The sequence below is a fragment of the Asterias amurensis genome, chromosome 6, assembly GCF_032118995.1.
Source record: "Asterias amurensis chromosome 6, ASM3211899v1".
NCBI classification, from domain to species: domain Eukaryota; kingdom Metazoa; phylum Echinodermata; class Asteroidea; order Forcipulatida; family Asteriidae; genus Asterias; species Asterias amurensis.
In genome coordinates, this window is record NC_092653.1 from 7,257,039 (window position 1) to 7,274,819 (window position 17,781).

Here is a 17,781-nt window from a genome sequence, read left to right on the forward strand (position 1 = left end):
GCTATGAAATAATACAATAGCCGGTTCCTTTGATGATGTAGCAACACTTAACGTTTTGGCTCAGTGATGTATAAATAGATTTCTAAATATGTTAAGCATAATGCTTTAGTAAAGGTTTACCGACAAACAGATTCTGATTGTAAGTGAAACTTTACTTAAACCATTATGCAGTTGTTACCCCTGGACTGAAAATATCAATGAAGACTTAAGAGGGTGTCTTTTCTACAAAAACAAATACATAATTTATTTATAAACATGATATTTCAGTATTCCGCCCAAATACAATGATTAAACTAACACCTAGCTGAACATGCTTGATCAGAATGTGTTGTTAAATGTTTTTGTAAAAACAATTACACCAGTATTTACACTGTTTGTATAGTTATCATGATGGCAACAATGAGGCCTGTTATCAGTGTAAGATATTATGAACCTAAAATAAACCCATTGTATATACTTAACAAGATAATTGTATTAAAATTATTTTGTGCTTTTTAAGAAATTTCGGAGTGGAGTAAAATTAACAGAAGAGATGACTCTGTGGTTAAGTGGAAACAAGTTGTTTAACCAGCTCTCCAAAACTAGAGTTAAGATTACAAAAGGCAGGTCGATTAGCCCCCACCCCCCCCAAAAAAAAAAAAAAGGAGAAAAAAGTTTTGACTATGACTAAAGTCAATACAAACAGTCTATAGATACATGCGCAACTATTAGAAATAATACAATTAATATCAGGATACGACAGACCCAGTATATGTCCCTGCAATTGAAAGGACTTCCCTCCCCACCGTCTCCTCAGACCCACCATCTAAAAACGTCTCGGTCAGTTCCCTGAGCGTAATGGCAAGTCGTCTGGCGATTATTGCCCCTCGACATATTCCATGATTCCAGTCGTGTCTTGCGGCACCAGATACAACAATCAGACTCCGCGCTGGGAGTGGTATCCTTACAGTCAGGGCGGTTTGGGGGTCATGCTCGGCAGAGGTCGTATCTGAGGTTGTAACTGGGGTCAGATCTGAGGTCGTAACTGGGGTCATGTCCAGAAAGGTTCCCGACAACAAGTTGATTGTTATTAATCTCTCTCCCCATAACCAGCTGTCGTCCCTGTGGGGATCAATGGAGGACCCTCTGTCTGGGCGATAGTCAAGATTGCACAGTTCCACGGGGACAAAGTCGCCCAGACCAGGGTGTGAGTTTATGCGATTCACAAAGGGTTGGATGAACGGAGGCAGCCCTGTAAAACTTCCAGTTTTAAGTTTCCTTCGTTTGAAATTTACTTTTGGTCCGTAGTCCTGTGAAACAAAACAGAGATCTATAAACTTGTTTTTAATTTAATCTTGGTTTTTATCACAAAGAATGAGAAACACAAATATATGATATCATTTTGTTTGAAATATATTTTTCAAAGAGTTCAATAACTTCAACAATATTGCAAATTAAAAAAGTATATAAATTTTAAGTAATTGGAGAGGTTTACACATTTAATTCTAATTGTTAATGACCAGTGATTAAAACTAAATTTTTTAAAAGGTTGTTCACAGAGTTTAAAATCTTCAACAAAATTTACAATTAAAAGAATAAGAACCTTTACAAAAAGAAATAACTAAAATAACACAAAATTGGCAAGGTTTAAACAAACAACTTTATACATTGTTAATGACTGGTGACTAATATAAGTTTGTTTATTAAGATTTTCCAAAAAGTTAAAAATCTTCAACAAAATTTACAAATAACAAACGTAAGAACTTCAACAACATTGAAAGTTACAAAATAAATCATTGGGCAAATTTTAAACAAACAATGCTCAGTTGTTAATGATCAGTGATAAAATAAGTTTGTTTTAAAAAATAAACAAAAGAAGTCATTGGCCAAGTTTTAAACAAATAGTTCTAAAAATTGTAATTGAGCAGTGATTTTTTACACTAATAAAGAGTTAACTAAAATAAAATCCTTTGTCTCACCTGTTTCCATCGCCCAGACTGAGACGGTTTCCATGGTGACTCATCAATAATCTGGACAATTTCTGCCTCTTCTTCTTCAGACACAAACTCAGGTATGAGAATGACTCCTGGAAAAACAAGACCATTCCCGGAGTGCTCCTCACAAGTCGACGTTACTATTGACTTCTCTTTAAAACTTTCTGTCTGTTGATACGCTTCATTACACATCCAGCAGTAAATGTACCGCTTCTCCTGTAAAAAATAATACAAACACACTTTTCTGAATTTGCTTGTGGTTCATTTTTTTCTACAAATCTGTGTTTTTTTAAGTTTAGTATTGCTTGTGGTTCAGCACATCTTCTTTGTAACAAAAATAAAATATTCTGACCTCTGGAAATTATATTATATTTCCTCTGGCAAAGTCAAGTTTTGGTGTTCAGTTTGCAGTTAGCCTCACTGGTATCTATTTCTTGAAAAATTATGCAGAAAACAAACATTTTATATTCATAATTTCTTAAACTCAAACACTTCGGCAGCTGAACAGCAAGGAATTATTAGTAAGAATTATTTAACTACTTCTTGAATTGACGTTTCATGGCCCAAATGTTTTTCCTTGAATGAATTTTGACAGATGACACTGTTCAGAAAAAAAAAAAAACATGATAAAACTTTGGCATATTCTAGACCCAGTATTCAGTAACTGGGGCGCTGTACTCCTTTTGTTTGAAGTTTGTCATTATCTATTGTTATTTAGTGACAAATTTTGAAAAAAGGAATTCAGCGCCCTGGGTCTGAGTTCTACCTCCATGGTCTGGGCTACTCCTAGAACTATGCGGTGTGTTCCCAGACGCGTGTCCATATGTTTTGTACACAAAGCACAGATCAGGTATTTTTTCTTTCCAGGACGAACGTGTGCAGATAATTCTCCACGTTTGTCCTGGGGGAAAAAAAAAAATTCGCACGTACCTCGCAACGCGTCGGGCAATCGGCATTTGTATTGTAGTGGTAAAATGGAGTAGTTGGGGGACTGAATTACGGTAAGAATTTATAATTTTTAACAATTTTTAAGATTGCGGAGTGGATTCTCTGGACGTCCCCCCAATCAATGAGAGTTTTAAGGACAAATACATAAAGCCTAATTTTGGCGTGATCTAAACTTTATACCAGAACCATAAAAAAAGCAGACTCGTTAGTGTCGTGAGAGATGTCAACCTATGAGGTTATGGGAGATGATAGCGGAACGAAATCACATAGTTCTAGGAGTAGGTCTGAGCATGGAGAGAGAAAAAAAATATATTTCTACCTCACTGGTCTGAGCATATGCCACTGACAATCAAGTGCAATAATTTTACAACATTTAGAAATAGTTCGATTGAGAACGTCAACATTTCTAAAAATGGAGTACAATGCCCAAGTTACGGGTCTAATTTTAATTTACTTTTTTGAGATATCCCTTTTTGTTAAAAATAGTGAAAAAGTAGTGGCGCCATATGGAAAGTTATCCTATCTTTCTTTAAAAATATTCCCTATAAATAAGCATTACGTTCACAAAAAACAATAAACTTAGTTTATTTGCAGAGAGTTTCAGACCATGTTGACATACAAAACTCTTGACTGGTGAGGGACAACAGCGCCCTCATCGGCAATTGCCGTTGAGAAATAAAAGAATGAACACAAATATCTGAACAATTCCGACAAAAGTCACGGGTCGAAGTTGAAAAAAAAAACTTATATAATAGAAACTTACATGTGGTGACTTTGATGTGACAGTACTTTGCGAAACACCACAGCCATTTTCACATAATAAACAAGTTCTTATGCCCTTACACCCACATTTCTCTACCCAATCCACCATTTTCACACAATATGTGCGTATGGTCCAGTACATGTAGCCCAAATAAACACGACTATGGATGACGATGAACGCGCCCAATAGCCCCCGAATTGGGCTTGGATATCGCCCGATTATGGGATATCCTCAAAGAGGGCGCTATACAAATTATACAGCGCCCTCCTCCTTTTCTCTTTGTGACGGCGACGCGGCGGTCACAGGTTGGCTCATATTTTTCAACGGATCGTCTCAAAAAAGTTTGTCGTTTTGGAAGATCTTGAGGTGTTAGCTTCTGAGAAGGCAAGGAAACATTCATCGACTCGTAAGTAACCCTTTCGTAAATAAATTATATTAATTCAAACAGTGGATGTTCTCGTTTCATGGGAGTGTCGATCGCGCCACTTTGCTCAATTTTGAGCGACATTTTTTTTCCAGGGGCGCGTCGCGACAAGTAACAAATTTTCAAACATGAGATCGCAGTTTTTAGACAATATTTTAATGAATCTTTATTGATTACAATAAATCATATTTTACCAGATATTCTAGACGTGCTAAAAATGGAAAAAAGTGAGGTGATCTTGTATGAATTTCGGGTTAAATATCCAATCACTTGCCATGGTCCCAAAATTATTTTTATATTTTGATGATTTTTTCATCTCGTTTCCGTCTATAGAGGGCGCTGTAAAAGTACAATTTGCATGTTTGTTTTGGTTTCATTCAAAAGTTTTACTGAGTCATTTATGACTGAAAACAAAATTGCAATGGTACCTCACGGGTTCCCATGAAATTTGAAACAGGATTACTAACAATAACATGAATTTTTAATTTAAAAATTTATAATTTGCAAAAACTATAGTAGAGTTGACCTGCACAGGAAATAAAATTACTCAAATAAAAAGTATTATTGATATATATTGGAGTGAATGACCAGAGAGAACAGACCAAAGCCAAAGGTTTAGGCATTTTTTTATTTTTCAATTATAATATATCACTGTATCAAATGGTACAACATTATCTGTTCAGTTCCATTGTGTTGTTAAATTAAATGTTTTGGTCTGAAAATCGTCAAATGTGGTTTACTTTCTCACAGAAAAAACACTTTAAAAATGCCACTCTTTTCATGTCCTTGAATGTTCTTTCTTTCAATTCAATTCAATTCACTTTATTTCCAAATCCAAACAAATAAACAAAACAATTAGCAGTGAATAAAGAACTATGTTTTACAAGCAAATGGAATAATGATAATACATGAAGTAATAATACAACATTTACAAGCAAAAGCAAAATATAAATTACGGAAAACAAAACAAAACCAAAACAGAGCACAAGGTGATGGGGTTGTAGGGGCCCATAAAAAGCAATGCTTGTCGAGGATGGACCCCCCCCCCCTCCTTACGGAAGCAAACTAATAGGTGGAAAGAGCGAGTAAAATGTAGTGGCATAAAAAATCAGTTTACAAGAAGAAACAAACACAATACAGTAGGCGCTATTCTAAATAAATTCTAAGCAATAAATTAAGAGCTTAACATAAAACATCAACTAAACCATTTGTTTTTTTGCCCACAACTTTAATCCAGTATAGAAAGATGTCAGAAAACGCTAACATCCCCGCTGACCCAACACCTACAGAGCCCGATCTGGTGCCCCCTGCTGAAGAAGCTGCACCCATTCTCCAAGTCGAGCCTGTCATTTCAGAGGAAGCTCCTGTCCCTGAAGACGATTCCACTCCACAACTCCCGGCAGCAGTCGAGCCCGAGCAGACCCTTGACCTCATTCCAGAGGCCCAAGTCGAAAGCGTCCCAGTCCTTCAACCGGAATCAGTGCCTGAAATCCCAGCAGAGGCGATCCAGAATGCAGCGGAGCTAGCCCAGACCGTGACTTCAGAGAATGTTCTCCAGATCGCCCTTGAGGCGGTCCAAGCCGTCGCGGAAGCTGTACCCACAGAGGGCATTCCGGAGCAAGTTCCCCAGCTTGCCCCGCAACCCCCAGAAGCAGCCGAACCGACGGTCGAGCAAGTGATGTATCCAGTCGCCGATCAGATTATTCCCGTTGAAATCATCAATGCTCCACAAGAGCAGCAAGAGGGAGAGCAAGTCGCTGAACCCGTCCTGGAGGCCGTCCTGGAACCCGTCATGGAATCTGCCCTGGAACCCGCCATGGAACCTGCCCTGGAACCTGCCATGGAACCTGCCATGGAACCTGTCCTGGAACCCGCCCTGGAACCCGCCTTGAACGAGGTGGCTCCTGAGCCCCAGGTCGAACAGACCCTAGCTGCCATGCCAACTCTAGAGCCACCATCCATTGTGCAACCCTACAATCCTCAACACACCGCCCCGGCCATCTCTCCACCCAAGATCACATCCTACACGGCTGTTCACACGACGACCGGCATCATGCGTTACACCCCGGGGATAATGTCTGCCCTCGCTGGCAAGTATTCCAACAGCAGTCAGTTGGTGGAGCAGCTGGTACTCAACTGCGCTGGCTGTATCTCCCTGTCGGATATCCGCGTTCTGGACATGTCCAATCGAAAGATCATGAACCTTGACCCCGCTGTGTTTTCCCGGATGCCGGAGCTGGAAGAACTGGACATTTCCTTCAATAAAATAAAGGTACTAAGAATAAATGCTCATTGTAACCCTTGGTGCGACTCTAATAAAATACTTTAAGGCAAGGTATACTTTTGGGAATTGTCAAAGACCACTTTCCTCACTTGGTGTATTCAACATATACAATACCTGTGAAAATTTGGGCTCAATTGGTCATCGGAAAAAATCCCCTTGTTGCATAGAATTATGTGCTTTCAGTTTGTTTTTTTAGATGCCTAAGAAACCTATTTAACTCCATGCACCATTTTGTTTGAAATTCTGAGGCCTCGAAATCAAATTCAAATATTTTAGTGAGAAATGACTTCTTTCTCGAAAACGACGTTCTTCAGAGGGAGCCATTTCTCACAATGTTTTATACTATCAACATCTCTCCATTGATTGCTACCAATTAAGTTTTTGTGCTAACAATTATTTTGAGTATTTCCAGTGCCTTTGCAATGGTTACTAAGCCTCAATATCCTTCACTGGAAGGAATTGGGACGGTAAGGTCCTTCGTTATAATTATAAGAGCCATTGTTTTTTCAAACCAGGGTTTTCCAACGCAGCTTGGCCTGAGGAAGCTGAGATACCTGAACCTCAAGAAGAACTCCCTCAAGAGTGTCTTGACACTGGAGCAGTTCCCCAACCTGGAGGAACTCAATATTGACGAGAATGACCTGAACGTAAGTAGGATTTCAAGCAACCTCAATTCTGGGGGTGATAGACCTCGCAGTGCCAGTTTATCCCAGTAGGCAACTCGCTTAAAACCCCGGGAATTGGTTCAATTTTTCTGACATCTGGAACATCTTAAGTTATGCCTTTTGCCAATCCACTCAAGTATGGTAGTCTGCAAAACAGGCATCAAGTCAAAGAGCGACTGGTCTCCTGAGTTTTTCTTTGATTGTTGAAGTGCGAGATTTTATGTCCTCACCTTAAAGCGATTTCTGTTGGACCCCCAGAGTTCTGCAAAATGTTTCAATGCGAGTGAGGCTTTCACAGTTTATCACAAACAATACATTCCATTTTGTTTGGGCAGAAGGACCATTTCTTCCAAGGAAATCTTATCCCATACTGAGAAATGTTCATCATTTGAATATTGATCTCTGGGCCTGATAATAAACCATGTTTGACTATTGTTATTTTTTATTCGGTCAAGATTTAAACAAACATTACAAGATACAATATTACCGATAAAATATAACAGTACAAGAAACAACGAAAGTATACTTTTAAAATCTTGGGACACCTTGAACAATATAAAACGAATGTTGAAATGGAAACGGAACACTGGTAGATTCAAAGAAGGAAAAACAAAACCGTATAATTTCTGTTTAATTTCTCATGTGTAGCCCCCTGATCAGTACATAGCTGTGTACCTGCTACCCAAGCTGAAGAAACTCAATGGTAAAGATGTGGACATCCGGGACACCATTCAGACAATGGAGGACACCCTAAGGTCAAAGGTAAGATAATTAGGAGTATGTGAGGTCGTTTGGTGTTAATCCTCATCCAATTTCAATGTCCTTTCCAAAAACACCAATTTCAACCAAGTTGGCCCAGTCGTTACTGATTGATGGTAAGTTGAATATCAGCGGTTGCGCTATCATCTGATCACCTCCACTCGCACATTTGTACCGAAACCAGCGAGAAAGAGCATGCTGTAGCGTAAAAGACGTTAATCGGATAGAGCTTAACTTTAATTTGAGCTTGTTAAGCCAAAATTACCTTTATCCATAAAGAAGACAACACCTCATTTCAACATCAACAAATGTATATGTCTTTTTCCGTTGTAGATGTTGAAGATCTGGGAGGAGGAGTATGCTGCTCGGAACGAGATGCCCCTCAACAAGGCCGAGACGAGATCACTGGAGACGGAGTTTGTTGAACGCCTCAAGGAGTCCATCCAGTACGGACCAGGCTCCCTGGTGGAATTCACTCATCACATGGTGAGTCAGAGTTTCCTGACGATGCCCATAGCAGGCTCAATGAAAATGACCCCCTCAATTTTCTATCCTCTGCCAAGGTAGTAGTTTATAAGGAGGACAGTTCTTTTCAGAACTGGAAAAGTTTCCAAACAAATTTGAAAATGGAAGTAGAGAAGTCTCCCAAAATGTACTCCGCAGTTGTAAAATAAAAATGTTGAGTCAGACAAGTTCTCAAAAGGAATATAATCTACCCAGCAAGAAGATAAACACACGGTGTTTCCTTGTCATCTTTAACTTGGATCTTTACAAAATCAATCAATTACAAAATATCATGAATAAGATTGTAAAAATTAGCTCCGAACAAATTGTCCCTCTACAGTTTATTTTAGTTGTTTGTTGCATCGGATTTAAGAAAGTGCGCTTCTTTTGTGTACATTTTACAGCTGTCGGTACTTGCGGAGAAGCACGTAACCACGCAGACTGCCTACTGGCGCAAGACGGTTCCCGAACTCATCTCCACTTCAAATCAGAGCCCGTCCGCCAGCAAGATCAGCATCAAACTGCCCATTAAAGCCGAGTCCCCTACGCCAGACGACGTGGAGAAGCCACAGGGAACTTCAAACTCTCTCGCAGCGAGCCTAGAGGCGGCCGTCAAGGAATCGGACGCAGAGTTGGCAGGCGAAGCCGGACAGGAGACCCCCATGGATGAAAATGACGCTCCAGAGGCACCGGCTGACACCCCTGCAACACCAAAGCAGAATTCCCCAGCCCAGGCCGTGACTAAATCTCCAAGGAAGATAACCGTGGTTGCCGCGGGGAGTAAAAGTCCCGCAAAGACCCCGACGAAAGCCACAACGTTGAAGAGGGCTGCACCCTCTGAAACTAATGCTACGAATGGAGACGAACCAAATGCGAAGAAGGCTAAAGAAGGTGACGAGGAGGAGGCGGTCGTTAAGAAAAAGAGGGGCAGGCCGATCGGTTCGGGAGGCAAGTACACCAAGAAAGACCCTGCTAAGCCAAAGGCCATCAAGACGGAGCCTAAATCAGAGTCTAGAGTCAGGGCAGCCTCTGCTAAGCTAGCCGCTAGTGTTACAAGTGTTAGTAGTGATGCCAAGAAAGAAAAGGTAAAATACAGAGTTTTGGTTGTTTCGAGTTTAAAGACTTCTTGACTGATTTGGGGGGTTTTACCCAAACAATTGGGCTAAGTTTCCAAACGCTATTATCCCCTTGAAGTTATTGTCTGACAGCATAAACCAAAAGCCATTAAGTTTGGCAAATGAATGTTCAAGTTCATGGTTTTTGTTTCCTCTGTAAAAACAACCTTATTTTTGTTACCATCATTAGATAAGTGATGATTTTTTGTACTCGGGATGTGGTGCTATTTGTGTGGAAGCTTGGTGTGCTAAAGTCACCAATGGTAAAGAAGAGGGGTACGAGTGCAGTCGATGTGTATTGCCCAGCACCTTGAGGAAAGGGTTGCTTGTAAATCATTGCTGTGATGTACATTGTTGAAATGTATCGGACATTAACCTTACATAGTTAAGCTCTAAAATTGCATCTTTGTGAGGGCAAAGACTTTTTTTTGGTAAAGGACACTTCCATTGAAAAATTTCAAAGTATTTGGAAAAAGTTTGACGGACACCAATGCCAAGGCAGTGGCTTCTGTGCAACTCCAGGTATAAAATGTATCTAGCGGGAACGATGTAGCTACACATTTTTTATAAACCTCATTTTTTTTTATAAACCTGAACTATTTTTTTGAACTTACAGAAAGTGTCGAGTGGATACGAGGTGATTCACATGCTCCGATGCCACTCCATGGAGAATGACCCGACTGATGCCAAGACCAACGTCTGGAAATGTGCATTCGAGCCTAGCCTAGAGAAACCAGGTCAGTATGGCACACCTTTATAACTAGAACTGGGAGTCCCCTTTAGGCTTCTGGAAGATTGAGTAAAAACTTTCACAGATTTGTTTTTTGATGCAGTGTCCAGTGCCTTTGACTTGACAGTTATACCTCTGTAACCCTAACCCTAAAAATCTTAAACTCGTCCATCTTGCTAACTATCTTCTCTTATTCCTATAGGTACAAGTAAGTGGACGGTAGCCTCTTGCGGAGGCAACACGGTGTGTGTCATTGACTGCAGTACAGGGAAAGTGCTCAAGAAATACCAGCATGCTAAAGACAAGGAGGTAGGTCTTATATCATCTCATAAGGGAGCGTCTCAAAAGTCCGAACTGTAGGAACGTTCTTTTTGGATCGCAAGAGTATCCCCGCCGCTTTACTTGGACCGGTCCTTTGGACCGCCAGAGCGATCTTTTGGATCGTTCCAAATGCGTCCAATGCGTGACCGCGTCCAATCTCATGTTAGAACGTTCCTAATGTCATGATGTTGCGATCCTGCGGGCATATGCCCGCAGGAACGTTCTTTTGCGCTAGGAACGTGCCCGACTTTTGAGACGCTCCCTAACAAGCATAAGTTCCAATACAAATTTACAATTTTCTCATAGAAATCCCCCTTCTAAGAGGAAAGCTGCGTTGCCTCTTTAAAACTGGTCCCTCCTTTTTGCAACTCCCTCAATACACAGCTCTGAGTTGTGCCAAACAGAGCACATGACCCGAAACATTAAGAACAAACTCGCTGAGAACCATCAAGCTTTTCTTCTAAGAATATTGAAGAAAAGATTCAGTATTCTCTCAAGAAAGGAGAAAAGTATCCCCCAGTAACCAGAATTCAATAATCATGATCAATGATCGATCGACTCATAAAATACTCGTAAATTATCTGTTGATTTCTCGTCTGACTAGGAGTTCTACTGCGTTGCATGGACCACCATCCCGATGGAAGCAGACGAGGAGGGAGCTGAGAAATGTAACATCCTGGCCGTAGCGGGCACCAGGGGCAGCGTCAAGCTCCTACACACCAGCCAGCTACTATGCTACTCAGAGATCAAGGGAGACAGGCGTCCGAGACCCATCAATTCACTGCTGTTCCATCCGGTTAACTCAACCTGGCTCATGTGTGAGTTTTCAGATTGGTTTAATTTCGTTTTATTTATTCTTCTTCTTCCTTTCTGGTTGTGCAGCCTTCATGATTGAAGATAAACACACTGCCAGACACACCGTGGCAAACCCCTTTTCATGATTGAAGATAAACACACTGCCAGACACACCGTGGCAAACCCCTTTTCATTATTGAAGATAAACAAACTGCCAGACACACCGTGGCAAACCCCCTTTTCTTTGCAATAAGTGTGTACTGGTTTTTTGGACAAAGAACTAAGCAATGGTTAAAAGGACACAGTGTTACGGCTGGGACTTGAGCCCTCTGCTTGCTGATCAAAAACACCAGAGCTTGAGTTCAGTACTCTTATCACATGGGCCACGACACCCCTGGTTGTGAATTTGAAAGACTATCAGAAAAACAATTAATCACCGCACTAGCCAGGGACCCAAATGGAGAGAAGACAAGGAAGGAAGTTTCAGTCTTAGATGTGGGAGGAAAATCTCAGAGGATTATTCCAGGGAAAAGGCCCACGCAGTCAAGTAGGGACTGAAAACCCAATCCACATAGTGCCCAATGCAATTCAAAATGGGGTTTTATAGGTTGAAAGTGAGGAAAGAAACCACTCTGCCAACCTGATTACCCTAATGGTTATTAAGTTAATCCTGCAACTTTCAATTACATTTGTTAGTTGACAGCGAATTGGAAATCATCCAACTGCATTGGTTGCATTGGATAGTACAACTGCGCACAGAAACACAACAACAAGATAACAACATGAAAAATGATTTTTACTTCTTATCGTTTGTTTTCCAGGTGGGTCAGAAGACATCATCATCTGGGACATTGGAATTCCAGAGGGGCCAGACTATAAATGCAAAACAAAGTAAGTAGACAGGTAGCTTTTAACTATCATTATCTTTAACCGTGTAATTTTATTGTAAAATTGTGGACGTTTGTGTTTTGTGTCGTACAACAAGTATCCAAACCCTTTAAACTTTGCAAAGCCACGTCTTCATTTGTGTTTTCCCTTCTGTTTTTAATCTTTGCAGAAAGATGTATCACCTGGCCGCCCCCGGTCGTGTGCTCGGCCTTGTTGCCTTGCCGTCAACTGACTTCATACTGGCAGGATGTGAAAACGGTTGCTACGGATGGAGGATAGATAACAAACAACCCTTCGGCAAGAAGGGAAGGTAAAAATTCTCTGCCACGTCTTTGAGCCGGCGGAAACGCTACTACGTACCACAGAGCTCAATACACTACACCCCAAATACTGAATATTTTTTATATCGAAAAACCTATGAATAAACTTGATTTATTACAATCGATTTGAATCTATTGTGCTGTTTAGTCATGCGTGCATGAAGTTTGCATATCTCGACCAAATAAGGGAATTTACACTGGAGTGTTGGGTATTCGAAACTGGGTATGGATTGCGCCTCGTTGTATAAAAAGTATGGATCCCTAGAACGGTCATGATTTGTTAAAAATAGATACCATCATAAGAACCAAATAAATATATTCACATCAAATTACCAAAGTTATATCAACTGAAAATGCATGCGCAACAGATGAATATCAAATCACATCACAATGAAAGTAAGCCTTATTTCTCATTTCATAAAAAAAAAAAAACAGAATTCCAATTTTCAGGATTTGATGTTCATAAGTAGTTTTCCCGATTGGTCTTTGCAGAGCACACAGCGTGGAGTTTCTTCTGCCGAGTAAAGCGCGTCTCGCCGAAGCCATCAAAGGTGATGAAGAGGAGGAGGAAGGGGAGGGCGATATGATAGATGGACTGGCTCTACTCAACGATAAACTAGTCGGTAAGAGACATCGTGGACCAATGGGAGACTTTTTATGTATTTTTTTGTATGCAAGTTTGCCCCAGACAAGGCTGAAAGTCACTCTTGGTTGGGGCTACAAGACGAAACATTATTTAAAGTGTATATAGCTCAGGGGAGCTGAAGGTAGTAATTCCTCTCAAACCAGTCTAACTGTAGGATGGAGGGAAACATGAACCAGGCGAGGAGTCCCAGTACATGGAATAAAGCTATTGGAATTGCTCCTTGTTCTACATCCCAGCAAAGCAAGAGTGCATGGATGAGAAGAAGCAGAAAGTCTGGTTTCACACTCAAACTTCTGATATAGTGGATGCCTGTACCAATAAGGAAATCAAGGCACTTGAACAAGCATAACAATTTTGAGACGGTTTTTGAGTAATGAGACCAGTTAATGTAGCACAAGGTGCTGTGGTGCATTCAACAGCCACTTCCCTGCTGTGCAATCTTGAGCATCCTAACTGGTTTTATCTTGATATTTTTTTTTCGGATTTGATCTAAAGTAGCAATTTGCTGATTATTTTGTTTGGCATATTATTGGCCGCAATTCGCACGTATCGGCCTGATACGCTTAGCTTGTGCATGGGGATATAACCAGGAGTGCGTGTTGGCGACCCCAACCAAAAGCTGTTTCTGACGTCATAACCAATACGGTAACCGAGCTCACAACTCGGTTATCGTTCAGTCTGAACAGCAGAACCAACGACCAACAACCGAAACAGTTTTTGGTTGGGGTTCCCCAAACTGCACTCCATGTCCGAGTGTTACTAAACGCACTTCATTTCCATTGCAGCCAGTAAAGTCGCATGTGACGGAGCGATTCACGTATGGAACCTCGTTGATGCTCACAAGAAGAAACCAGTCAACAAAGAGGTAGCTGTTACACCTCAGTGCACACTGAAATGGTGTGACTCGGACAGTGTGTATCTAGATATCGGAACATGGCAAGGTAGGTGGCATAATAATAGTTGATTCTTAAATAGCGCTCATATTCGTCACTCAGTGACGCTCAAGGCGCTTTAACATACAGTATTTTCCTGCAAGGTATGGTGGACTACGTTTGAGTTATGAGACCTACTCCTTTTTACATAGCACCATGTAGTGGTTTACATGGTGCGGTAGTGCAACATGCTGCCAATTAGCCCTACTGCCAATTGAACCAGGAGCACCGGGGTGGACCCCTTCTCTTTTCGATAAGTGCACTGGGTTCTTTTACATGCCTTACACAACACACGGGACCAACGGCTTAACATCAAATCGGAAGAATGAAGCAAGAAAGGTAAAGTGTCTTGCCTAAGGACACAGGTGTCAAGGCCGGGGCTTGAACCAACTCTCTGCTGATCAGAAGCACCATAGCTTCCAGAGTCCAGTGCACTTTAACACTCGGCCACGACACACCTTTACAATTCTCTCTCACAAAATTTCATGCAGTGGAAATATTGTCAACATGAAAACACACTATTTTCTAATCTACAACAAAGAGTACTGCTGTACAAATAGAGCTGTTAAACAGAATAAATGGAATAATGTTAAAAAAATGAATTACATTCTATTGAATCGGGCAAGGGTTTATCTATTTCTTCTTTCTACTCCTTTCAGGTTGTGGTACGATGGTGAGTGGTGACGATGAAGGCAAGATATGGGTGTATGACACTTCTAAACTACCCATTGCTCCAGTCAAAACACCCACAACTAGAAAACCAACACATGTAAGTATCTTCAGACCTGTTTTTGAAAGGGCAAGGGCACCAAGGCATTTTCTCCTTGGCAAAGGTAGACTTGATTCAAGTCCCGTTCTCGTGAGAGGGGCCCTAACCATGCCCGCAGTCAAAATGTAGCTATCGTGTTCCCGAGAAAGAGCCTTGACCAGGTCTTTTCTCACTCTGCATGTTGTTATCGAAAAATCTCCCCCAAAAAGTGCTGCTCCATCGGTAAAATATTCATTATACTCTGTGACATCACAGTGCAAGACATTGTAAGTGCACGCGTCTATTGACAAGTCTATGACAAAGGACACCCTATAATTGTGAATTGAAAATTTCTACCAGAGTATTTGAAGGGCACCAAGGCAATGACCAGGGGGCATGGAGACAATCGCCTTCGTTGGCTCTGTGAAGTGTAAAATCTGTATTTGTGCACTGTACTTTGGGGGTTTTGCCGCTATTAATCCAAGACAGGTAGTCCGGTAACAATTCTCGGAGGTCAAATATTTGTTTGATTTCCATCGGACTGTATTCCTATGAGAGATATGGTTTTACTCGCTGAAAGGCACACAGTTTTCCGATGCACTGAAGACATGCCCTATGCCATGGTACACTGCAGTTTGACTGGCTGATTTAATGTAGTGCATGAATACACAATGTGATAAAGGCTACTAACAGTATTGCTTCTCAAGAGTCAAAAACTGGGGCAAACAAACTATAACCGCATTACTTTGAAGTGAAATGTTTCTCAAAATGCTCTATACTATCGAATGCTGCTGTAGGCTTCAAACCAATTTTTTGATTGCCATTAATTGATTGAGTGATTACCAAAGCATGCCTTCCCATCAATATGTATTTTTGTTCTCTTAACCCATAGCTACTTTACTGGCCGGATGAGCAACCCAATGACAGTTCATCGACCTCATCAAACGACCACATCATCATCAACGATGTCGCGATCAGTTCAGATTGTAAATACATTGTATCAGTCACAAACAGAAATGTTATATGCATTTGGAGAAAGCTTTAGTCTTTCATGTTCCCCCGCCCTCCCCCCCCCCACCCGCTCCCCCAAGTCAAATTAAAAACAACAACAGGAAAAGTCCCCAAATTCCTGTGTATTTTTAAAAACTGTGTTGTGAATACCTTGTGTTTTTTAAAAGACCTCTTAAAAATGGGTAGAATTTGTAAATTGTTTCTTGGACACTGAAAATGTTGACTTTTTTAAACGATTTTTTTTGTTTTATATTTTAGTTTACCGTCAATTGCTCTTGTAAAGTTTTTTATTTATTTGTTTGTTTTTATTTTATTTTATTTTTTAAGATACTTTTGTAAATTCGTTTTGTTGTTGTTCAGACTTTCTGCTGGACTTAAATTTCAAATGAATTTTGTAAAGCTTAAACATGCTTCAAACTAAAGTAATAAATTGACTTACAAAAAAAGAATAACAAATGCGATTTTGAATTTTGGCTGATCAAATATTTAAACAAATTGACACTTGCTTTTTTTTTACTTTTTTTTTTTACTTTAAGAATGGCATGAATGAAATATAATTTAAACATTCCGGTTTGCAAATAGGAAAATGGCGCTTGATTTGATATAAAAAACATGTGAGAAAATATTGGCTGAAAATGGTACATTTTCTAAATTTCAGGCTCATATTAAATTGGGTCCACGGCCCACGGCCCAATTTCATAGTGCTGCTTGAGGACAGTAAGTAGCTATGCAAAACGCAATTGTGCTTCCCAGAATATGGTTAGCAGCTAAAATGCCATGTCACATGTACAATCTGTGACTGGTAGCCTCTTTGTTTGTGTTTAGCAGCATTTTCTGCCTGAGCATCTCTATTTAAAGAACACGTTGCCTTGGATCGGTCGAGTTGGTCTTTGAAAAGCGTTTACAACCGTTTATTATAAAATGCATATGGGTAGAAAGATATTTCAAAAGTAGAATACAATGATCCACACAAACATGCCTCTAAATTGCACGGTTTTCCTTTTACCTTGTCGACTAACACGGTTGGCCATTTATGGGAGTCAAATTTTTGACGCCCATAAATGGCCGACCGTGTTAGTTCGCACAGCAAAAGAAAAACCACGCAATTTTGAGGCAAATTTGTGTGGATCATTGTATTCTACTTTTAAAACATCTTTCCAATCAAATGCATTTTATAAAAAACGGTTACAAACGCTTTTTGTAGACCAACTCGTCCGATCCAAGGCAACCTGTTCCTTTAAAATGGGCTAATGTTCTTGGAACGACAGAGAAGTTTTTTATCTGTCTGTCCATTGTACTTGGATGTCATATTTCCTGTGCTACCAATTTGTTTTACTTTTACATCGGTTCAGAGTAAGTTGATTTTGTCACGTGTTTAGATTCGAGATTTGAAAACGTTCTGTGCTTTTTCATGAAATGCATACAGTGGGAAGGCCACTTAAAAACTTGTTTTGTTTCCAAAATATTTTTTAGTTTTTTTTTTCCCTCACTATATTATACCTCAGTGTATTAACGTGTATATAGTAAGACATGTAATGTGTAGGCGGGTAGTGTAGTGTAGCGTTGAGTCAGTTGTACATAAGTTCAGGGCTTGGTTTGGGTTCGTCAGTGTTCATAAACAATTCTGAAATTATCTCAAATCAGCGACTCTTTCTATCACTTGCGAAATTGGTTTTTATATATGTTCACAAATTTTCTGAAATATCTCGAAGCAGTGACTCTTTATATTACAAACCAAAATTATGGAATTGCTCAACTTTTAAGTTGTCTAGTTGTCTTTTGAATTGGGTGAGTGGTAATTTGTTTTTTACAGAATCATGTTTAAAGCATGGCTTGAGGGATTTTTTGTTTTGTTACCAAAGTCTTAACTGTTTTTATCCATTGCTCCTTGTTGCCTTGTCAAATATGCAAATACCTTTTTTGTTAAACTTTGGTGTATGAATCATTATTTTTCT

At 40.1% G+C, this 17,781-nt stretch overlaps 2 protein-coding genes across 3 annotated transcripts; one reads left to right on the forward strand and one right to left on the reverse strand.

Moving 5' to 3' along the window:
• Positions 1–216: 216 nt before the first annotated feature.
• Positions 217–3,802, reverse strand: LOC139938192 (alpha-ketoglutarate-dependent dioxygenase alkB homolog 4-like). The gene is made up of 3 exons (XM_071933588.1): positions 3,685–3,802; positions 1,959–2,189; positions 217–1,289 (listed from the first exon to the last, which is right to left on the reverse strand). The coding sequence occupies exons 1-3, from the start codon at positions 3,790–3,792 to the stop codon at positions 729–731; spliced, it is 900 nt and encodes a 299-aa protein (XP_071789689.1). The 5' UTR covers positions 3,793–3,802; the 3' UTR covers positions 217–728.
• Positions 3,803–3,969: 167 nt separating this feature from the next.
• On the forward strand, positions 3,970–16,752 carry LOC139938906 (leucine-rich repeat and WD repeat-containing protein 1-like). 2 transcript variants are annotated; one of them, XM_071934561.1, is made up of 15 exons: positions 3,970–4,090; positions 5,346–6,380; positions 6,908–7,039; positions 7,706–7,819; positions 8,150–8,302; positions 8,725–9,405; positions 10,052–10,172; positions 10,368–10,474; positions 11,091–11,304; positions 12,103–12,172; positions 12,339–12,479; positions 12,982–13,112; positions 13,921–14,076; positions 14,727–14,836; positions 15,708–16,752. In XM_071934561.1, the coding sequence occupies exons 2-15, from the start codon at positions 5,355–5,357 to the stop codon at positions 15,858–15,860; spliced, it is 3,309 nt and encodes a 1,102-aa protein (XP_071790662.1). In that variant the 5' UTR covers positions 3,970–4,090; positions 5,346–5,354; the 3' UTR covers positions 15,861–16,752. The 2 variants fall into 2 exon arrangements, with proteins under 2 accessions (XP_071790662.1, XP_071790663.1); XM_071934562.1 differs by having other exon boundaries at positions 5,351–6,380.
• The last annotated feature ends 1,029 nt before the right edge of the window (positions 16,753–17,781 follow it).